Genomic DNA, 23,766 nt, shown 5'->3' with positions numbered 1-23,766 from the left:
TGTTTTTAAAACCATAGGTCTCCAATTCTGATGATGATGTCAGATTTCATTTTTGGATTAAAAAAATCTCAAGAAAAAATTCAGAATATGGACAGACCCCAGAAGCCTGAGGAATCATAAAAAAAAATCTGGATTTTTTTGTTATTTTGTTATTATATTATTTGTTGTTGTTGTTTTATTCACTACATTCTTTTTAAAATTCAGCTTTGATTATTTGGGAGTATTTGAACAGAGCAGAAGCATATAAGTGTGCAGAGCTGGCCCCTCTCTGTCACTGTGGGGAGACAGCCCTGTCGTGGCTGCCAGAGAGAGCAGAGGGGAGCAGCCAGACACAAGGGCCCACTGAGTTGCAATTCCTCTACCAGGCTGTTTGCAGAAGGGTGCAGCTTGTTGTTGTTGTTCAACACCCTGTTGTTTTTCCCAGCTCTGACCACTTCCACCTTACAAGGCATTCTGCCTTCTCTTAATTTTGTAGCATGTTGACAACCTTCTTCCCAACCTTTGGATCAATATCAGTGAGTCATTTAATACGCAAAAAGAAGTGGTTTTCTGTATTTCCAGGGTAGGTGCAACAAAAGGAGGAGCTGTGATCACCTGGTCTGTATTTCTCAGGCATCCTTGTCCTAGGAGTCCCACAGCAGAGCCTGGCCCCAGCACTCTTTGTTGAGTGCTCAAGTTTCAATGAAAGGCAGAGACATGATGCTCTGCTGAGAAAGCTGCTGGCAAAAATAAAATTCATCAAGAGACTTTCTGTGCTGAAGGGACCTGACAGGCCTCTGACAGAGAGCAGCATATTTGTCTGTTTCTGGGTGCTGCTCCTCCTGCACAAGTAGTGTCCTTTGGAAAGCAGCGATGCACAAATGCACACTGCCTGCAGCGGGTAGTCTCCATTTGACTTTATTCCAGACTATGTCTTTCACCCTACACTTTCCTACAGTCCTGAGGAATAGGGGTTATTTTTGCCTAACATTATAAGGTAAAAATTAATCGAGTTGCTCCCAGTGCACAGAAGAAGGATTGCCCAAGACAAACACTCTGTGGGCATTTCCATCTCTTTTGAAAAGCTTTTATATTTGAATGACTACAAAAAAAAGGCTGCTGTAGTGTTTTCTTAGCCAGCTAAGCCCTGAGGCTGGGTATTTTCCATCAACTCCCAAAGCTTGCAGAGCCGAAAATTTATAAGGAGCTCATTTTCCTATGAAAGACACCATGACCTCAGCAGGCAGAATGCAGAGGAGCAAAACTGATGAATCTTAGGGAAATCCAGACTGGGAAGAAAAACCTTTATGTCCAAGCTGAACTTATCATTCCTGGCATTCATTGTTAGTTGTGATTGTGAGGTTTAACAAGGCACTCACTTTGGACTCTTCAGATACTAAAAACTAAAAAAACTTTTTATGCTGAAAGACAAGCATGGATGAGGTTGAGATTACAAGGAGGTATATAAAATATATTTACTTCTTGTCCTGATTCTACTGTTTGTTTTCTTCTGGAGATATTTTATTGACTGAATAAGGATAGAAAGATATAGGAAGTTATATGTTATTATTTTGACTAAATAAGTTTGTAGTTTGACTGCATGTTTTAATCCCTGATTGCAATCACCATTTAAAATGTGTGTATTTACAGCTGTTTATCAAGTCACAGGTATGATTTTTTTTTTTTTTTTAACTGGGCAAGAGATTTTTCTCCCAGACTACAGCCTTCTGAAACTCAAATATTTTCCCCAAGAATGTGGTCACTTATTTCCTTTGTCCAACTAAGAAAATGTAATAGGGAATAAATGCATTTTTGGGAAATTAGATATTTTTACTCCTGCTGCTCATTCTGAGACTTAATAAGCCTGCAATCTTGTTTTCCAATCAGATGGACAAAATTCTCCCAAAGGCAGAAGGCTTCAACTAGAAAAGTGTGGGATTTTATCTCATTAAATTTCATAATTTGAAAGAAAAGCTTATATATGTCCTCATTTAGTGTTGAGGTGAACCCACAGAATCACTTTTTTCCCCAGAATATAACTTTTGTTACAGTCTTGATCTGTCCTTGAAGTCCATTTATGTCTAATCCAAAAAGGAAGATATCTTGCTCTGTGCAAAATATTTGCATTTCATCACATAGAATGTTGTTATGTGACCCAGATTAGTCAATAAAATATTTTCACTGAAGTCCAAATGCTGGAAATGCAACTGTAAGAAAGAACAGCTTTGACTCACAGAATCACAGAATCGCAGAATAATGAGGTTGGAAGAGACCTCTAAGATCATCAAGTTCAACCTATGCCCTAATGTTGGAGTCCAGAACATCCCTTTGGCTGCTCTGGATGTCTCAAGACCCTGGCAGGGGGCTCAGAGACCTTGGCAACAAGTCAAAAACACCTGTGGCTTCGATTTTAGCCCATGGGAGAGGCTGTGAACCTTATATGAGGAATTACAAGCTAAAAGGGTTTGAGTAGTGTAATAAGGGAATTGACACAAGGTGAAAAAGTAGAATTTTGGGGTTTTTTAGAATGTAATTCAGGGATACAATATGGAGGAATCTGGGCATGCCCTAGCCTTTTCTTCCTTCTTCTTGTCCTCCATGTCTCAGTGTGATAGTGACACTTTTCTATTGGTCTAGGATAGGGACACACTGTCCAACATAGATTTTAGGTATTGGTACAGGAACTGTAAACATGGTACACGTAATTTTGAGTATATAATGTGGGAGATGTCCGGGGTTCAGGGCAGACTGCCATGGCTTCTGTACTAGGTGGACCTCGGCAGATCAGAGAGAAAATATTTTAGATAAGAAGAAATAAACAACCTTGAAAACTCAGCTTCATGCCTTCCAGACTTTTTCTTTGGCTGCCAGGCTAGGGAAAAAGGATTTCACATTGTTGGGGTCTTGCCAACCCGACCCTGACACCCTAACACCTCAACTAGACTATAGCACCAAGTGCCATGTCCAGTCTTTCTTTAAACACATCCAGAGATGTGATGTGATGGATGGTGATTCTACCACCTCCCTGGGAAGACAATTCCAGTACTTTATTATTCTTTCAGTGAAATTTTTTTTCCTAATATCCATATCAATACTCTTCATCAATACTCTGTTCTCTGTTTTGTGGACAGCACAAGTGTTTTACCACCTGGAAATAAGGGCACATGAAACATACTTCAGGGTAAATAGCAAATGTTACAAGGACATCTGAGCAAAGAAGATCCAAAGTATGCATTTCAACTACATAATCTGAGTCAAGACAGTATGAAACATGCGCTATCAATGAAGTGTCCAGTGTCAACATTAAAGTGAGACCTTAATAAAGGCTTTAAATTGCTTACATTTGTCAGGTAGACTTCAGATAAGAACACTGTTCTTCCTCAGCAGAGCACTGAAGTACACTGTCTACATCAAGCCCAACTATGGGCTTCAGTCACAGAGCACACTTTATCAAAGATAAGTGAAATTAAACACATGTTCAAGCATTCTCTGCAATTAGGTTATTAGTCAAGGTGAAAAAAACCCAGTGTGGTGCTTTTACTGCAGCGTAGTCTCCGTGGCATTGCCATACTCAGTTTGTAATTTGATAATACATCTGTATCAGAAATACATATAGTGTTTTGTCACCAAAACACCTATCTAAATCTGTAACATGTAAATGACAAATAGTAATTTATATTTTAATGATTAAGTTATGTTTTTAAGACTTTGCAAACTAGGTTCTATGGGTGTTGATTTTATATACAGAAACCTACATGGGTAGTACTTAAACTGAATGGGAAAAAAAAAAGTAATCCATTCTGAAAACATCCCTGTCATAAGCCTATGCATGGGATGGGATTTGGCCTTGGACTTATTTCTTTGTGTTAGTGAAGTTCTGGCTAAATGAGAAACACACATCCCAAGGAAGTAAGAATAAAATGAGAAGTTTTAAATCTGAGAAATACTTAACTATGAGAAAGTTAGAAATAAATAACTTTGTAGCCAAAATTATTTCATAAACCCTGCTTCTAATTTTCTTGAATTCATCACCAAGCAAGTTGCATCTTTATTCAGAAACATGTTTGTGTAAAAATGCGGTTAGCCCTGAGCATGAATTCAACTAAAGAGGAATTCTGGGAGAAAATTATCAGGAATACAGATACCCACAGTAAGCATTGGTTAAGACAGAGTAGTATTTATTGCAGTTGCAGTGTGATGAGCCGTGTTGTTTTTCAGCTGTGTGTTACATCTTCACTGCTCTCGCCAGCAGCTGTCTCTCAGCATTTAAGGCTGTCGTTGCTTTGAGACTGATGTTTGAGAGAAGTTTAGCAGTTTGTGTCCTGCAGGACCATGTGGTTGGTTTTGCAAGTCTGCAGATCTGCCACATGCAGGGAGGCCTGGATGCTTGGAGCAATCAGAACTCTGAATATATGCATGCCCCTCATGATTCTGTGTATGATTGGGGCAGTATTAACTTACACAGCAGCTCGCACCCAGCAGGAGTTCACCTGCTCAGTGATGTCCCTCCCTTTCCTACATCATTTGTACTCTGGCTACTAAATTCTACCAGGGAGCTGCTTTCCCCCTGCATCCCACTGGAGATGAATATGAGGACTAGGATGCAGAAAGCTTGAGCTTTCAGCTGCTCTTGGGTGGTTAATGTCCCAAAGCTTTTTTGTTCTGCAGTCTGTGCAGCTTGATTATCTGTTGTGAGAAGCCTTTCCCAGCAAAAATACCACTGAGGTCCATAAAGTTTAAATATGTTAGTTTTAGTTTTGACAGTTTTTTTCTGGGGAGCTCCTCAATGTCTTAGACTTCTCTGCATCTGTTTTACAAGCATAGGGTAGACCAGCAACAAGTTGAACCTAACAGACATTTAAAATTTTACCAGAGATAAAAGTAACCCAGTTGGTAATATTATTAAGTACTCTGTAATGTTCTTCAAATATTTTTTGTCAGCATTAGCTTGTTAATAAACTTCTAATAAGGCTTCTCATGTTCTACAAGTTCAGCTGGGGAAAAATATAAGATTTCTTTCTTCTCAGGGGAAGATGTTTAATTAATATGCCCATTTTAATTTAGCTATATATTCTATATAGTAAAGTACTTGAGTTCAGCATTTTTGAGTCATATAAAAAATAGGATTATGTAAGTAGACAATTCTGATTATCTATTTCCATCATTAATCAACAGCTGAAATGTATTTTATGGTCATTTTTTAGAGCTCTCCCTTTCTCACTTGCCCTTAAGCTGTTTTTCTTTTGATTTGTTGGACAGAAGTGAGAACACCTTTCATTACCCTCTGCTTTCTTGGTTAAGAATGCTGAAGAGACATCTGCTTACTGGGACAATGTCTGAGGGACACAAGGAGAGACAGGCAGTCCTTGAGCTCAGTAGCACTTGGCAGTGAGGGTTGTAGTGGCCTTCTCAGCCTGTGATTGAGCAGAACATTCCACAGAGGATGGGCTGTTGATCTTCCAAGGTCAGAACGTGGAGTGAATTATGAAGATATGGTATGAGGTGAACACTGGATTGGTTTTATCTCTAGTCCATCCATACCCATAATAATTGAAGACTATTATTTGCGGATTGAGAGGGACTTACTGGGATTGAAGAACAAAACTCCTGAAGGGGAAAATACATGTCAAATAAGCTAAGCCAAAATGCTACAATGAGGTCTGAAATTCTTAAAAGTTCTCTGGATGAAACATTGTGCTGTACCTATGGCTAGCAACTTGACTGTTAGCTTTGGGGACCAATTAAATAATTATGTTATATTGCAAGGGGGTGTTTTTTTCATTTATAAAAAACATGGTATATGCATATCAATTATTTAATGTTTCTCTATATTGCAACATATCTCTATATCGAATATTATAGATAACAATACCTTAATACTAATACTCTCTCTAGGGATTTTTTTTTAATTTCTGCAGTTGAGGGAATCTAAATTCCATTTTCAGATGTCAGCTAGTCCGCTGAAACAACATTCAGATGCTAAATAAAACTAAGCAACTGGTTTTCTAAGGAACCCTAAACAGCTTCAATGTGTAAAGTCTGATCAATAGAATTCAGAGGTTTAGTCAGCTTAGCACTTTGGGAAATTCCAGTAAATTATTGCTTCACCTTTAGCTACCTAAATGCCTTTGAAAACTAGTTGTTGGAAATTGCTAAAAGTCATTAGTTGCACAAGCTGCAGGAAAAGGCTGCAAGAGGACACCTTGAGCAGCTCTGAGTTGTATTGGATGGTTGGAATCAGAGTTAAGAAGATGGGAAGCAAAGCTGTTTTCAGAGATTCCTTCCTTCTTTTCTCCTCCCACCTTGGTTTATTTCCCATTGAACTGGAAAGAAGGAATGGAAAATGGGGTGGCTGTCTCTATCATATTTATTACCAAGACTGGATAGAAACAAAATCTTACTTCAAACAATCTCCAGTTTATATAATTTTGAAGAAAAGACAGATTTGACAGAATTTTCTACTGCCATTATAAGCCAGAGTTCCTTGAGCCAGAGTTTCAGCTAGAAACTTTCTGAAATGAAACCATTCCCACACAGCAACTCTTATTTCTGAGTGTTGCTGATGATTTCTTTAAATGGTTTGGTTTTGGTTTCTTAGGCTTTCTTTCAAGGATGTACTTTTTTTTGGGTTTTTTTTGGGTTTTTTTTTTTTTTTTTTTTTTTTTTTTTTTTTTTTTTTTTGTGTCCACAGCTTGGAAAGCCTGTGGCTGCCTTAAAAAAAAAAAACCCAAAAAAATATCTGGAAACAATACCCATCAAGTGCAACATGTTCCACACAAAGTAGGAACAAAAAAAGGGAGAAACAAATGGAAAAGAAAGAAGAATCTCAGCTTCAGCTTTTGGCAAAGAAAACACAATAATTACGTGTCTGATTTGTTCCAACCACTTTGCAGGAGGACATGATTTATCTTGTCCCTGTTTTATTCTCATCAGAAAGAAAGCAACAGTTTTGCAGTACTTGCAGACTCCACTCACAGGAGTTGAGATTGAAACAGCAATGGCATTGCCTTCAGACAGAAATGCATTGACCTGCCCTCTCTAGGAAAGTTTGAAAAGCTCCTTCTTGGGTGGTAAAGTGCAAGAGAAAATCTTATAGGCTAATTCTCCAACCTCTGATTTGGAAGTACTCTGTTACACAGTGTTGTGTTCTAATGGGTTTGTGATGCTTTGGTCCATGGACTTCACTTGTGCAATGGCAGGTGTGCAAAGGTGCTGTATAATCAGGTGAGAATGAAATTATTTGTGTCATCATTGTCCAGCAATGCCATTCCTGTTTATGTTGATGGTAAATTTTCACTTCATTTTGCTTACTTTATCTGCTCAGTTCAGAAATGGACAAATTGCTATAGTGGATCACGGTAGTAACTCTTTTAGTACCTGAAAATGGCAGTACCTATTAGGAACCTTTTTCCAAAATAAGCATCCAATGAACTTTAAGTTGTGTATTTCTTTCAAGTCTTCTAACACCTAAAGATTGGCTTATGCTCGGTGACACATTGATGTCCTTTTGTAAATACTAACTCTGTCTAATAAACAAGCAGATATTCCCTGAATACTATGTAACACCTTCCCTGAGATTAACAGCAACATACTTATATCCTTCTATCGCTGAAATGCTCAGGACCAGGAGAGCAGAGAAGAAGAGAGATCAGAAGCAGCTGTAAGGCCAGAGGGTCACAGATCATCCACAGCCATTGCAGCAGAGCTGATACTTATCTGTCCTGGCAGGTAATGATGTGAAACAGTGTTAGGAAGATCAGGGATGATTAGTGTCCTGCACTCAGTGCAATCACAGGGGCGAGCCTTTAGTTCTGCCCCGAGGGCTCTGAACCCCCACAGCATTCACAAATTGCCTGGAGAAGGGCTCCCCACCTGTATCAGGACAAGTAGAGACAAGTTTGTTGTCCCTCAACTTCGACAGCCCAGGGCTGACTGCAGGTGTGAACTGCCTGTGACCAAGTCACATCAGTTCAATGGCCACTACTGGGCAGGGTGAGTTAGTGGGCTGGACGCCATCAGATGCCATAGCCAGCCCCAGCAGGCATTAGACATGAAACTCAAAAGTTCTGTGCTCAACTCAGCCTGGCAGGAAAGGGCCTTTTGGCCTTGTGCCCACCCCTGAGAGGAGACATCGGTGCATTTTTTCAGTGAGGTGTAGTTTCAGACACAGTAAGTCACAGTTCTCATCTTGAAGATGTGGTATAGGAGGACAGACTTAAGACTCAAATTCACAGAGAATTTGTTGGAGAACATATTTCCTTTTTGTCTTAGCTTTTTTACTTAAACAGGAAGATGACTATTTCCCAACTTGCTAAAGGCTTTTGCATTATGCATTCTAATGTAGCACATATCCTTGCTGGAAATGGTGTTCCACATTTACCACGAGGTTGAATTGCACTTTAAAGTTATAGCTTTTTGCCTCATTTCATGACAGCATTTTAGAGAACTCTGAAATTGTACCACACTGAGGAATAAACACAGTGCAAAACAGAGTATATCTTTCAAAAATTATAGAATCATTAAGATTGGAAAAAACATCCAAGATTATGAAGTCCAGCTTGTGACTGAATGTGGAAGATGAGAAGAATCAATTTTTCTTTGCAATGATAGCTTTCCTCTAGAGGCCCAATCCAGAACTGATTTCCCATTTTAACCAACATGAGTCTTTCCTGCCTATTGATCTCTGTGTGTTTTGAGATTGGCCTCAACATCTGAAACAGGGCTGTGGTAAATGGCTTGAGTTTTTTTTTTTTTTTTTTTTTTTTTGCCTCCTCTTGGGATGGAGTTCCTGCCTCTGTGTGCCATGGTTATTTTTCATCATATAAAAAGGACTGTGGCCACCCACAGTGAGCTCTTGGCCTCATCAGACCACTCATACATCCCATCCAGATGTCTGCAAAAGCTTTTAAGGAACATTGTTATGCTTTCTGTGGTGTTTCTGTATGGGTATACAATATACAATTATGCATGTTAAAATCCACACTGTTTATTAGCTAAAACATCTCAAGAGATGAGTTTTCATTTGTAAGAAAGAAGAACAATTATTTAAATGGAAATGCAGATCTCAGGAAAGATCTCAATCCTGGGTTTAAATCTTTCCTAGATCTCAATACTCTTGCAATAAGGAAAGGAAATCCTGGTTCACAAGCTAGGATATAAACCCTCCATGGTCACAAACTGCCCATTATCCCCTACTCTGCTTTCTGGTTGAAATTCTGAGAGGCTGTTTTTGTTGACCTGGACTTGGAGTTTTGCATGGCATATTAGCTCTCTGGGTAGTCAGTCTAAAGCAGCCATAGATCAAAGCCTATTTGAACATATTCAAACCAAACCCAGATACTATTGTTCCATGTTTTTGGAATTAGCTTTTGGGTTGTTGCTTTTAAGTAAATTAATGAGCCATTTAATACTGTGCAAGCCAAGCATTTCTGCATTCTGATACACTTGAATTATTAAGATTCTTTGTGTGTGTTGCTAAGTTGTGCAAGCTGTAGGATGACTGTAAGTAAAATCACACTTTTGAATGGTTACTCTGATCTAGAGAATGTTGATAGTTTGATTCACATGACACAATAGTTTCTTCTCCCTCTTCAACCAAATGAAAGGTGGTGGAGCAAAGCATCAGAGAAAAATAATATAAAGAATTATGAAATTAATTTTGTACATGAATGAAAAAATATGAAGTATACACTTTATAACAAGATTATGGAACAAAAGAAAGTCAATGAGAACTCTAACATTTTGCTTGTTACCTTTAACAGGCAGCTGCTCGGTACAGACAGAACACAATATACGTCCTTAGGCTCTGCTATAGGGAACAATGTCCATGTTGCAAACATGGAGAAAAATTCCTATCTTTAGGTGCTGTTTAAGCCAGCAAGCACATTAAGGTTGACCCTGGTGTCATAAATATAAACTTCAAGAAACAATTACTGAGAAAACTAATTAGACTGGACAAAACTGAACCAATGACACAAAGATACAGCAGATATAAATCATACTCAGAAAAAAGGGAAAGGAAAATACAAAATCCTATGACTTGCACCCAAGCAATAACCAGAAAGGACTCTGGTAAGAAGTGGCGCTCTGGAGACATCAAAGTGTCCAGATCTCCCACTCTCAAACAAAGAGCAGGAAGGAGAGAATAGGGGAGGGAAAAGGAAATAAGATAAGCAAGACAAAGGGTAGGCCTGTTGTCAATTTACTCCAATGAAGCCAAAGTTTTCCAGTTGTACTTCTCCAAAATTAACACAATTACAATCACTACCTACCTTGTTCTCCATAGTTTCAGAATTAGGATTAAGAGAGCAAAAGGATTTAGATAAGTAGTCTTTGCTTTTGATACCTTACCTAACTTGTTAAACACACAGTGTTTGATTAAGGATTTTCTAATTGCCTTTCACCAGGCCAGTGGGTTCATTAAGTTTTTCAATTTTATTATGTTTCATCCTGACAGCCGACTAGGCTGGTCAGGTTGAGAAGGGAATTTACCCACACTCCTCTGTAGCCCCAGTGAAGAGGAGATTGGTCGACAGGGCCTTTGTAAAGCCACTGTGTAACTGTGGCTTTAACAGTTTGTTGACTTGGTTTTATAGCTTTTAAACCAATGTTTATCGCTTCTTTAGATGTTCAGTAGGGAGTTCTTCTTGAATCCCTGATGGCATTGCATTATGGTCATAATTATAAATGTCTCAGTCCTTTGGGGAATGTGAAAGGATCAATAGAATACAAGATGAACAAAACCTCTTCTAGGTCATTCTTTATGTCTGTATCAGTCTGTGCCCCGCACCTCCAGGTCTCAGCTTCTACTTGTGCTGCTGGAGATACAAGGAGGAAGATTATCAGGATGCTGGAAGAAGGGAAATATAACAGTAGTGCTTGTGATTATCAAAGTGTCTGGGTATTTAAGAGGTATACTAATTTACACTGTCTGCTGAAAAGCTGAGGAACTATTCTTCAGATTTTATTTTACTAGAAATATTGATATAACAGCACCATCCTTACTGAAGATGAGATGGCCCATCATAATCTAAATGCTGAGTTCTAACACAAAAATACTGTTGCATGCAAAACTTTTGCCATTCCAAAGGACTGGTACATAGATAAGTCTTTGCAGTAATATAGGAATTAAAATGCAGAATCTCTCTTTAGTTTTTATCATTTTATTCAGCCTGGGAGAGATTTTCAGAGCAATTTCTTTTAAGTCACAGAATTCAGATCAGAATGCAAAGTTTGTCAACTGGGAGTCCACATTGGTAAAATGAGGGAAATAATCAGTGGAGCAATGTGCTCCACTGTGTGCAGGGATCCTGCACAGGCTTCCATGTGAGACTGGCAACCAGTTCTACATCTGGTGGCAGCCTTGAAAGAGTGGTTCCTCCATTATAATACAAAGTGAGATAGGAAGGTCCTGCAGCCGTTACCAACCACCTTGTACAGCCAGAATAATAGAGCAGACAAAAGTAAAGAGCAGCCGTGGAGCCTTTGCTGAATTATTCCATCATCAGTACAAGTCCTTCCCCTCCAGAGCTCCAGGGTAGAAGCTGAGATTTTAAATCCACAGAAGTAAAGCTGTTCAAAAATAGAATTTTCCTCCCATGGGAGATTTCAGCATTTCAAGATTATTTGCTGCTTTAAAATATAAGAGAAAACAGAGGGAACTTGGTTCAATTTTGTCTCAAGTTTCAACTTGAGCTATTGAAAGAGAAAAAAAAAGGTCAATAAAATTCAAACAAGTTGGCATTTTAAAACGATTTAAAAAAAATATATTTCAATTTGTGAAAATATTTCAAAAATATGGGTAAGAGTGTTTTTGTGTGTGCTTGTCTGGGGGAGGGGAAGGATTTTCCCACTTTGGAATGTTAAATTTGTTTGTTTTAAAAAACAAAAAGGTAACTCAAAATCACCAAATATTTGAAAATTTATTTAACACCATTAATATTTTTCAGTGAATTTTTTTACTAGCTTTATGCTGGAATAAATTCTTTGGAATCAAAATTTTTAATGTCCTGACTCATATTTAATTAATATTAGTATATTTTCTTTCATTTCTATACCTGTTTCCATTAATTTTCTTGTTGAACTTATCTGGTAAGGGACTCTAAAAGACAAAAAGTTGTATGTTACTGCAAGTGATATCCAACAAGTCCAAACCTTCTTAGATTAAAGGGTGAAACCCCACTGAAGTCAATGGAGCTTTAAATATTGGCACCACCTGAAAATTTGTCCTGAGGAATGCACTTGCACTATAATATTTTGAACGCTCTTCATTCTCATGACAGACATTACTAAAGGAGTCTCTTTCAAACACTTATGCATTTATTATTTTCAAAACCCATTTGGTCAGAGAGGTCAAAAGCTCTTCTTACCACCATAGGTAGTCCATGGAAATTTCGGCATTGTGAAGTACTGCACGTATCCAACAGGATTAAAATATTAACAATTTTTTTAATTTTTCTTTTTAACAATGCTTTGTTTTTGTTACGAATCAAAAGTGGTGGAATCTTATTATTTTTTGACTGGAAGGGCAAGCACTCCAGCAGGAAAAATGTCACATTAAAATTGGATTTCTTCCAACTAGTCCATAAAAAAAATTTCCCTAGTGAAATGGCCTGTTCCCTAATTGCTTTGTATCACTAGCGTCATGCTATAATACCATTTTTGTACTGTGTTTCTGGCAATTTTCAGTATTATCTACACAGAAAATAGATTGCAGATCTCCTCCAAAAGCCCAGTGTTTTTCCTATTTGGCTGTACAGTAAAGCTGGAGTTTTCCCTCCTTGCCTATGTTGATATTTTTCCTTAAAAACAGAGAATAATGAAATCACTTAGTATTATTTCCATGCATTACTTTAGAGCCCCATTGTCCAAACAAGTTCTCACTGTGGAAAGAACTGGGGACTCTACAGGTGCGTATAACCCTTGCCTGAAGAGCTTTTGGGCTATGGCCCCACTCTTGTAACCTGAAGCTACTTGGTTTTCCAGTGGTCAGGTTACAGACCTGGAGCTTCACGCACAGGGTGAGGAATGGGGAAAGGATGCTTGGTTGTCCTGCCTGTATGAGCAGGGAGTCCCAGTGATTAAATCCTTTGCCCCAGATTACACAGGAAATCTGTGTCTGACCCTGAGGTGAAAGCCAGATATCCTGTGTGGCACCCTCATTCCCTGACCTATCCGTCCTTGCTCCCCACTGTCATGTTGGCCTCCAGCGCAGAAACTTCTAACCAAGGAATTTTCCATTGAGTTCTGCTGCTGATGAGTTTCTTTCTCACCAATAGGTGGAAACTGACAGCCCGGTTTCTCAGGTGACACAAGGAACGGTTCTGCCATCCCAAATGAGGCAGGAAAAACATCACGCAGAACAAGGAATTTTCCATAAGAAACTGTACCATAGCAACTGAAAAAGACGTTGAAGCACATTACACTTTCTCAGCTTGTTGCAACCTGTGCTTTGATGCAACAGGACATCAGAAAAGTGAAGACTTGGGTTTTTTGTTTTACTTTTCCTCACTTATTTCATTGGCCAGGAGAGTGATTGCTTTAACTGGTGCTGCTTGATCATAATGAATTTATTGCAAAATTATGTAACCTTTCCATATCCATCTCCAAAGTCTGTGCCAGAGCTTATGTTCTGGCATGCATTGTCATGCTATAGCTGGGGACGGAGAGGGAAGCACATCTGCAAACTTCCATATGAGATCACAAGCTTCTGAAATTGTAGGACAACTAACAAAATAGGATACTGAAATATTTCCAACAGGCACAGCTGTGCAATATGTGGCATTAAAATAAAGTTGAGTCATTAAGAAGTAGTGATATAGAAGCTAGCAAAAGTTTCTGTCTATTTTTTTCTAAGCATATCCCAAATGTGATTGTCTAGTGTAACAGAAAAAAAAATCACTGTGCAGAAAAAAGTGGCTTGTGTTCGTTTGGATATAGACAAAGTCTTTCTGTACTAGGCATAGTATTTATGTAAAATGTTGCATTCTTTAAGGGAATTCTTTGCAGGATGGATGTTTATCTTCCTGAGCAGGTATAAAACACTGTTAAGAATGAAGAAACATGAATTAAGAGGACCTAAAATGCTTAAGTGAGAAAATAGGGGGATATCTGTCTAGCACTACTAAACATAAATTAAGAGGACCTAAAATGCTTAAGTGAGAAAATAGGGGGATATCTGTCTAGCACTACTAATCACCTGAGGTCTGGAGATTCCCTTTCTTTTGTAGAGGAGCAGTTTAGTCATCTTCCTTTTCTTTCTGTTTTCTAGAGTTCATGCTGTACCCTGCCCGTATTTTATCTCTCCCCTGTGTTCCTTCTCAATAAATTCCACCATGTGGATCATCCTCCTCTCCTGTATATCTGCAGATATTAGTTATTGAGTGGAGAACTGCAGCACGTAGCACATTTTTCATGTGTGTACTCTCTTCTCATTCAGACTCACAACGTGTTCAGTTTTGGAGGTATTTCTGTGGTAAGACATCCCTTGTTTCTGTGAGACTGTTTGTTTCAGGTTCCCCTCAATGTCAGTGACAAGTTTGTCATTAATTTGGGAATGTTATGTCAGAATCCTGCAGAACTGGACTTGAATTAAAAATGCTGGAGCAGGATTTGTCACAGCTGTGCTTACCTAAGGCTTCCCGCAAGGTCTATATGTGAAAGCACAGTTCTTTTTGGACAGTAGCAAGGATAATGCAGATTTTTCAAACTGCTTGCTCATAGCTACTGTCCTAACTTTCAATTTGGTAAAATATGGAGGAAAATACCTGTTAAAATAGTATTGAGAAGAGATTTTTCCTAATGATGTTGTTCCGATGCTTAGTTAGAATAGGCCTCATCAGGATGCAATTTACCATTTTCCCCAGTTTCCACAACAACTGACATTTCAAAAGCCTACTTGGCACAGTATGAAGGCAAATGATACCCATAACCTCTGTTCAGAAATCTTTATTTGTTTACATCTATGAAGGTGTGGAAAGAGAGCTACTGCAAGTATTTTTAAGTGCTGGTTGTGGCATGCTAATCCCCAAGGACCTGTTTATTTTTATGGAGGATAGTACATAAAATACCATAAACTAACAGCATAAAGACTGGAATAAGCAAAGAATTAGGGCACAGCTAACAGCAGACCTCACATTTTCCCTTGCCTGTGGCAAGTTTTTTTCCCTTTTTTTGTTAACATTTCTTAAATTAGGGGATGCTGTGGGTTTCTTAATTGCTTTCTTCAGAAGGGTGGGGGTTTTTTTTGGTGTTTTTTTGGGGGTTTTTTTGTTTGTTTGTTTGTTTGTTTTTTGACAGTTAATCTGGAAGAACTCCACTTGTTTTCCCAGCTCACATTTTGTGAGTGAGGATTACTTTTATGGCATACAAGACAATTCTGAATGCAATGCAAGATAAATAGTTGTTTAATTTTTTTTTTCTGAATGTATTCCTGATTTTTTTTTTTTTGAGTGCATTATAATACACTTTAAGAAGGCCAGAATCAGTAAAATTACAAGGAAGTATTTGGGGACTCATATCTGAAGAGTTCCCAGTCAGGATCTTGAACTCAAGATGGCAGTGAGGAGTTTGTGCCACTGTTTTCAAAATATACCAAATAAGAATCTTGATGAATGCATAACTTACACATTATAGCTTTGTGACGATATTCAAGTAGAAAATAACAAATATATTTTTAAAATCCCCACTACTATTATGAAACAGCTAGGTGGGCATTTCTGGCCTTATTTTCGAGGAGGGGAAAACAGTCATATAGGGATCCACTCATCAGAAGCCTCATAAGAGTTGTTTGCCAAAATGCTTATGATAAACACCTTTTAATCTGTGTGTGTGTGTGTGTGTGTGTGTGTGTATCTAGTCTTCAGAGGCAAACAATGTTGTCTCCGTATAGTTTCTCTGTAAGGAAAAATGAAAATCAGTAATAGTTATTTTTCCAGTTAGAGCATGTTATATTCCTGGAACATATGGCTGAATTACCATTCTCTTACTGAAGAAAATGTTACAAAATGGGAAGAGTAAATATGATAAGCAATGTTGAAATCAATGAAACTAGTCTATAAGTTAGAGTTGTAAATGGGAAAACACTAAAAAAACTTCCCAATAAATCTTGACATTGGTTTATAAATAATTATGTTAGTTTCTGACCCTTCCTCCTCATTAAAATTCTGAATAGCAGTCCAGAAACACAGAGCCCTGGAAATTGCCTAAGGGCCATTCTGTGGATGTTAGACTACCAAAAGGCAAAGTATCTCTCCAGTTTGACAACAGACTTCAGACATGTCCCTCCTAAAAGCAAGTCTGTACTTGCCCTCCTGCTGGTGGTGGTCTTGAAGGAGGCAGCAGTTAACAAACACTGCCTGTAAAGAGGTCTGTTAGGCTACCCTGGTGACATCTTGGCTTAACAACACTTCAGTGTTTTAACTAAGTGCAGGCCAGGGGCATTTCAAGGGACAACACCCATTTTCTTGGCTGCAACTGTCAGTTCAAGCAGCTTGAGACAAGAATTCAGCATTTTTACTGGTAACAGTAAAAATCATGGCAATTTTTACTATTTCCTTTATTGGTAAGCACGTGGGGTACTCTGCCATTACAGTACAACAAATGTAGCAGCTGTTTGTGTTGGTTACTGCTGCTTAAAATGTTTCCCAAATAGGTGAATACATAGGCAAACTGGTAGTTGTTGCTATGGGAGAGAACTTGAACTTCAGGAGGAAGGGGAGAAAACCCCTACATTTTGCCTATCTTAGTTCTGTGCAGGAAAAGTTGCTATAAATGTAATGGTGTACAGTAGCTGGAACAAAAGAGTTTTGTTTTTTAAGAGCAGTAGTCATATAGATACTGGGTGAGAAAAGAACCTTTCTGGTCCATGTGTTTCTGGCGTCTTGCAGAGACTGCCAGAATTACATTTGCATTAATTTCAGTCTACAACTAGTATTAAAGAAAATTCAACTGAAAATACTTTCCAAATATAAAGAGCACAGGAGATAAAAAGGACTATGATTTATGGTGACATCTATTAAGCTTTTACAGAATATCATGTGTGTATACTAGTTATCAACATAAAATGAACTGGTACTAATTGGGCAAAGCTGCCAACTCAGTCTTGTTATAAGTGTAACAACCTTCTTTAGGTCACATTCATTATACTGACATTGTATGTCAGATCCTGAATAAAGTTCATTCAGCCGTTTCTGCCGTTCTTCTTGTTTGCCCTGCTATGTATGTGTGCTGCCATCAGTGAAAGTTCATGTTTCGACAAAGACTGGGTCTGTGTGCTTTGAGAAATGTATGTCTTGGGTATCTGCCCAGTGGCCACTTCTCCAGCAACAGCATGACTGTGGGAGGGCAACCTTTGATTGAATCATGCCTGGTGTTTTCATCATTCATGGAAACTGACTGGAACAAAATGTTCAAAGCTCTTTCTTTCTTCCTTTCCTCTTCTTTTTTTTTTTTCTATCTCTTACTGTCTTTCAGTTCCATGCCTCAAAAGGCTGTAACTGGGTTCATTATTGTGTGATAAAGCAGCAGTAAACATCTATGCATTTTGCTTCATTTGGGCAGCTCCTGTTCCTTAGTGACAGCTGGCTCAGCACACTATAATTATCAAGTCAAAACCAAGATGCTTTTAGGCAGTGAAAGCATATTGGCAGAGACTGAATTTGTCCTCAACCTTCTCATGGGCCACAGCTTTAAAAGATCCATTTGGTGGTGGATTTTTGGCACTGTTGGTACTGGGGCGCTGACAGTTTGTTATCACACTGGACCCTGTGGGAGGCTGTTGTTATCCTAAGGAAGTATATGTCTTTGTTTTTCATCAGCTCCTGACATACTGTATAGTTAACTTTTGATCAGTGTATCTGTGTTCATTCTCTCTCTCTAAAATAAAAATTTATTGATGTGTGGGAGGGGATTTATATGTGTTAGTGAGAATTTACAAAGGCCTTACTTAAACAGTCTGAAGGAACCCTTGCTGAGACCAAACAGACCTGTGAGTTTGTTGTCTGCAGTGGAACCAAGGCACTCTCTGGTGCTATTTTAAACACACCTCCATTTGACAGACTGACTGTGACCTGACTGAGTGCCTGGTGCCTGGCTGTCCCTAGCCGTGGGGGCATACAGGGCAAATCATTGCCTATGATCCACTAAAGGACAAGTGGCCCCAGGCTGCATGTTGTGCAGATCAGTTGCAAGGAGCTGAACATAATGGAGACCTTTTCTCCCTCACCAAATTTGTTTTAGCAAAGGTGTAGAATTCCTCCTTATTTGTCTGAAATATAAAGAAACGTAATTTCTGCTGGCAGATAATGCAATCCAGAGCTCAAGTGAATGAAAGGAGATTTCTTATATTCTTTGCTACCTCTGTAAGCTAGGTGTATCTGTTTTCACATTGCATGAAAATAACATGCTGAACCAAGAGAGAAGAGAAAACGTGTGACTTTTTTCTTGCAAGAGAAATTACCTTGGAAAGCCCTCCTGCTCCCACTGACAAGTCACAGTTTTCTTTTCTTACTTTATCATGAGGCAGGCTTGGTTTTCTATTAGGACAATTAGAATGGGCACTCATCTCACTGCTATTAAAAAAAAAAAAAAAAAAAGAACAAACAACCTTTAGTGTTCTCAGATCTGGTTGGGCTATAGTTCAGTGTAGTTTACAGATAATGTCCGAGTAGGAGTACCACTGTTTGCTTATGCAAAGGTCAATGCAAGGAGCATGGTACAGTCTAATTTGCATCCTCCCCTAGGACTTGGGAAGGTTGTCAGACCCTGAAGAATCACCTAAACTGTAGAAACTTAATAGCCTTTACACATGAAATAATTTATTTTGTATAAACATGCACTTTATAATATTAGTCCTTTGGAGGATGCAGGAGAGAAGAATCAGGTCAGTAGAGGAGGCGATGTGTGGTCTGCAATAAGCAATAAGACCTTTTCAAGCTTGAAAAATTAAGCATGTGCTATGCTTGTGTGGAAACAGAAAGATTTTTTTCCCAGTGTATTCATAACAAGACAAAAGAAAAGTCATCTTTTCTTTGCAACTGTTAAGGCTTTGATCCTGAAAAACCCCCAGCATGTTCAGTCTTGCAAACCCTTTGTGAATCCATTTTGTTGATCTAAAAGGGAAATCTTGAAGGTCTTTTTGTTTGAAGGTAATACAATGTAATAATCTTCTGACTGCACTGTGGCTGCTGTAGAGGTATCTGTCACAGCCCAGTGATAAAGATGAATTTTCTGGGTGTGCCTTGTATGCATGTGCTGCCAATTACATCATAAGCACCTGAATTCTGAAACAGTAGCAGGGTCAAGGGGAAAATGCCCTTTGGGGACATAAGCCTCTGTGTATGGCATGTAGCAAAACCAAAAGGTGTACTGCTCTGGCAGTGAAACAAAAGCAGAGCAAGTACCTCACCATGGAAGAAAGCAGAAATGCTGAAGGACAGCAAGTCTGTAAAAGGGAATAATAGCTGCTTGTCCAGGTTTGTTCATCTTTTATGGTCTTCCTTCCTGTCATATGGGGCTCAAGCAGTATAATGCTAACCCCTTCTAGGTCCCCATAGGACAGGGGGTGAACTGATGTTCTTGCCGTTTCAGCGTGTAGGAAGACTCGAAACGTTGTTTCTTCATTCTGATGAGTTTGTTTTCCAGTAAATAATGCAGGGTGAGGAAGATTTTATATTTTGTTTGTTTGCAGTCTCCAGTGTCTTTATCTATCATTTGGGGGTCCTCTTCAGAAATGGCTAAACCCTTAGCTTTTCTTTGTGTTTAAAGATCCCTTATGGCAAAATGCAGGAAAGAAGGAGGTGCGCAGAGAATCATAAGAAATAACCATGTAGCAGCAAAGTCTTAGCTGTGTGCAGTTAAGAAAGCAGGCAGAGACTGAGCCTTATGCTTAGGGGAAGGGTTTATTTCAATTGGCTAAAAGAAAGCAAAGTGTAAGGTAAAAATGCATAAGATTCGTGTTTCCTGATAGAAAGCCACACAATGTATTGCAGTCTGATAGAACTGTAAAAGGAATTGGGAAAAAAATTTAAGAAAAGGGTAAATAATTTTCTTAAAAGTGATCTATAAGACTGGGTTCCATCATGCTGCTATGATGTTTTCATTAATATACCCTTTTCTTTCTATGTTCAGTTAGCTGCAACAGGGCAGACCTACCCATGTAACATGGCTGGTAAAATGCTATGCTGTCTTTCAGATAGTTCAGCAAAAGGTAAAGATTGAATATGTGCTTAACTTTTAAAAAAGGGAATAGAAATTCAACTGTGAGCCAAGCATATGGTTAATTCTTTCACAAGCTTGAAAGCTCCATTTACTTTTCATATTTAGTTTTGAAAGGCCATCAGTAAAACCCTTCTGCACTCCCTCATGTAGAGCTGTTACCAATAGGTAAGGCTTTATAAAGGCTTTTACCTATCAGTAACAATAAAGACCACTCCTTTGCACCTGCCTGGGGTCCCTACATTGCTCATTACTGCAACATAGAGCCACAAAATTATTTCCTTTTCCTTTTGAAATGAGAAGAGAAAAAGCAAAGCAGAGAAATGTAGATCAAAACCACTGCAATCTCCTTTGAATTTCAACTTTATACCCATTTACTCTAAGCTTGAATATGGCTCATCTCTGGAGGTAGTTTCTTTCAGGTCCTACTTCTCAGACTGGCATTCTGAGATGTCTTTCAGACTATGTCTGTTTCTGAAAACAGAGATAGAAAAGAGTTAATATTTAGAAGACAGTATGTTCATTGGCCCTTCCCCCTCTGCAAGTATCTATTATATGGGATATGCTACATGGTATTCCCTCATCCTTTGCCAAGTATTCCTATTTCTGTAATACAGAAGGTTCCTAAAGGTTAGCATTGTGTGGAGGGAAAGGATTTCCAAGTCTGAACGGGAAGGGTGTTTATGTTGAGATCATTGTGTCCAGTTAAATATGAAAGACAGACCAGATTTGCCATCATAAAATAATACAGGTTTTACACAGAAACTCATGCTCAATAGCCTCTAAGTTTTATGTTCATTAACCTCTTGAAAAAATTGCGTTGAGATTGTCATTTATAAATTAAGTGTATACATATCTGCAAAGGCAGTATTTTGTCAAAATTCCAGCTCAGTTTTTTGCTTAAAGCTGATTTACTATACTGTGCTGAAAAGCTTTTAGTAGGCTGGAAGCATCATAAAAAGAGAAATGCAGGATGATTAATATATGGTACTATTTCTGAAAATAGCCAAATTTTGCTTTCATCTATTGTGATCTATCCCAATTGTTTTAGCATGTAAACGATCAGTTTTAGCTTGCAAGGGCTTGAAGATCTTGTGCACCTTAGTTTTAATATGCAAGGGCAAGTTCCTGTATTGATAAACTGTTTATTTTCTTTTTCCATGAAGGGGTAATTAAGTTAATCAGACTCATGCAATTAAGATGATAGCATTTGTTAGAATTTATTCTTAAGTAATGCTTATTTGAGTATAGAGATCTAATCAAGTATGGCATCATGGCTATCTGTAGCCAAGCTTATGGGATCTTGGTCAACTAAACCAAATAAAGTACTGTAACAAAAAAAGTAAAGTAAAATGGCTTACCAGGAATCAAATAGTAATGCCAAAAGACAGTAAACACTTGTGTTTCAGACAGAGATGAGCCAGCTACAGCAAAATGAGTTTACAGTGGACAAGATCTGTGGTTCCCCTGCTGCTTCAGGCAGGTGGGTGAGAGCTGGGCTCCATCCAAGGTGTTGCAGCACTCTGTTACAAAAGGAAGCCTGATTTTAACCCAGGAAAATAAAAATTCAGGGGTTTAAATATACATCCTGTGAGGATTTACACTGTAAACAAAGCAACTGAAATGTTAAGCTGCAGCAATCACAGATTTATTTGATTTACCAGATGTAACTCCAGACAAGTAGGAAGTGCGTGCCTGGGAATTATGCCATTCCTGTGACAGTCCCTTGTTTACCTTTCATAAATGCCTCCAGTTCTCCCAGGAAGATCACTTCTTGTTCAACTTGCCATTAGATCCCTAGTGGGCCATCCCTTCCTTAAAGCCAATTTAGGATCTAATGCTTGTGAGAAACCTGACAAACCACTGGTGGCCACCCAAGAGATAACTGTTTAACAACTCCTGAATGACACTGTGTTTTTTTCAAAGACACAAAAGAAGACTCAAAGTGCTTCAGAAGCTGGACTTGCACAGGTGATGTGACAAGGAGAAGTTCCTTTCTAGCCTTGTTGTTATGTGAATCCTCCCTACCCAGTTTCCTATAGCTGGTACCAGCAACTTTCATTTAGAGCAGAGTACCAGGGTACTGAGAGAAGATTTTCTGTCAGCTTATTTTACTTCTGTTGAAGATGTGTGAGTTGGTTCTCAGCTGTGGACCATTATATATGTATACATAATGGTGTATATATATATACATACATATATACACATATATTATATGAACATTTATATTTATGCATATATATAAGCAAAAATGTGTATATGTATATATATATATGTATTTAGATGTAAAAACATTGTTCATTTGTACCTACAGCACCTGTGCATGAGCCTTACGTGAGCAATTGTTGCTGCTACATTGCAAAAATTAAACAATAGCACTGCACAAAAATTTATATAGGATAATAAAGGATATATATATATATATATATATAAATATATATAAAGGATAATAAATAATAAAATATCCTGTAAGGGATAAATGCATCAAATAATCAGAAATATACAACTGAGCTGACCTATTTCTGCATCCAGGGAAGGCTGAGAGGTCAAAAGTTTGGAAAAAAAAAATAAAGGCATTGTTGTTGGCTTTTATTGCCATGTTAGAGAGTAGATATCTCAATAAGCCAAAATTTCTATTCTGGCAATAGCTTATAGAAACTGCAGACATTCTGCTATTGAATAATCTGATGGCCATCAGTCCAGACTTGCTGTGTGTTCTTTGTAGTGAATCTGTATCATTCTGCTATAGGATTCCAACAGAAACTTCTTTTTTGTGAGTGGCAAATGCTGTAAAAATTTGATACACTATCTAAACAGTCACTTGGTCATTTACACCTGTATTTTTCTAGGAAGCTATTAGAAATAGTTCAGTCCACAATTGCAATAGAAATAATGGGAAAATAAATGAAGAAATTTGCAAAATGTTTTTCTGTGGCACCTTGTGTCACATCACAAGCTGAGTCTTTTCTATGACTGCCTTTTACTTATGCAGCTGTGATTATGTTTAAAATATCACCTTGCATGGTTTCTTGGCATCCTAAAGGTCTTCATTCTCTTTGCAGAGTCCTGGTACAGCAAATTTCATCATGACTGTCCCACATGTGCACCACTAGCAAAATTTAGAGTGGTATCCTCAGAAGCAGACTCAGCAGATAAATTAAGTGGGCGTGCAACACAAAAGGATCTTACAGTGTTGGTAGTTCAGTGAGCAGTGATGCCTGTCAGCTGTTGTCTGTTTATTGTCCATCAGTGAGTCCATGTTTCAGTCTCTCCATGAATCTCATCACTTTTCTTATGAGGTAGATGGAATCACATTTGAAACCTACAACATTTGTGTTATTGTAATTGGGTGAGGTCTTCAAGATGTGACACTCACATGCATACCACATCAGTATTTAATTTTTGTGCTCCTTAGGAAATCCAGCCTTGAAAGGACTAGTGTAATCTACAGATGTGAACAGATACAGGGAGCTGATTTTATGTTTTTATGACAACCTTGGGGACAGAGGCTTCCAGCTGGAAAAACATCAACTGGAAACAACTTCTTTTAAAGAGACATTTAAAATTTTTCCA

General features: G+C 38.3%; 1 protein-coding gene and 1 long non-coding RNA gene across 6 annotated transcripts in view; one reads left to right on the top strand and one right to left on the bottom strand.

The window, feature by feature from the left end:
* Positions 1-23,766, top strand: part of NTRK2 (neurotrophic receptor tyrosine kinase 2) — a 200,197-nt gene that overhangs the window by 120,094 nt on the left and 56,337 nt on the right. Inside the window, exon 14 of one of the 5 annotated variants that reach the window (XM_068176540.1) lies at positions 13,257-14,021. The exons of the other annotated variants lie outside the window; for them this stretch is intronic. Coding sequence (XP_068032641.1) covers positions 13,257-13,267 — 11 coding nt within the window. The 3' untranslated portion in view covers positions 13,268-14,021. Of the gene's footprint in view, positions 1-13,256; positions 14,022-23,766 lie in introns of those variants that run through there. 5 annotated transcript variants of the gene reach the window in all.
* LOC137464948 (uncharacterized) lies at positions 13,487-14,272 on the bottom strand. Its single transcript, XR_010994496.1, has 2 exons — positions 14,123-14,272; positions 13,487-14,055 (listed from the first exon to the last, which is right to left on the bottom strand). It is a non-coding gene; the product is annotated as an uncharacterized lncRNA (long non-coding RNA).

The sequence above is a fragment of the Anomalospiza imberbis genome, chromosome Z (assembly GCF_031753505.1).
Source record: "Anomalospiza imberbis isolate Cuckoo-Finch-1a 21T00152 chromosome Z, ASM3175350v1, whole genome shotgun sequence".
In the NCBI taxonomy this organism is placed as follows: domain Eukaryota; kingdom Metazoa; phylum Chordata; class Aves; order Passeriformes; family Viduidae; genus Anomalospiza; species Anomalospiza imberbis.
The sequence above is the reverse complement of the archived record's forward strand: the minus strand, read 5'-3'. Positions and strand labels throughout refer to the sequence as shown.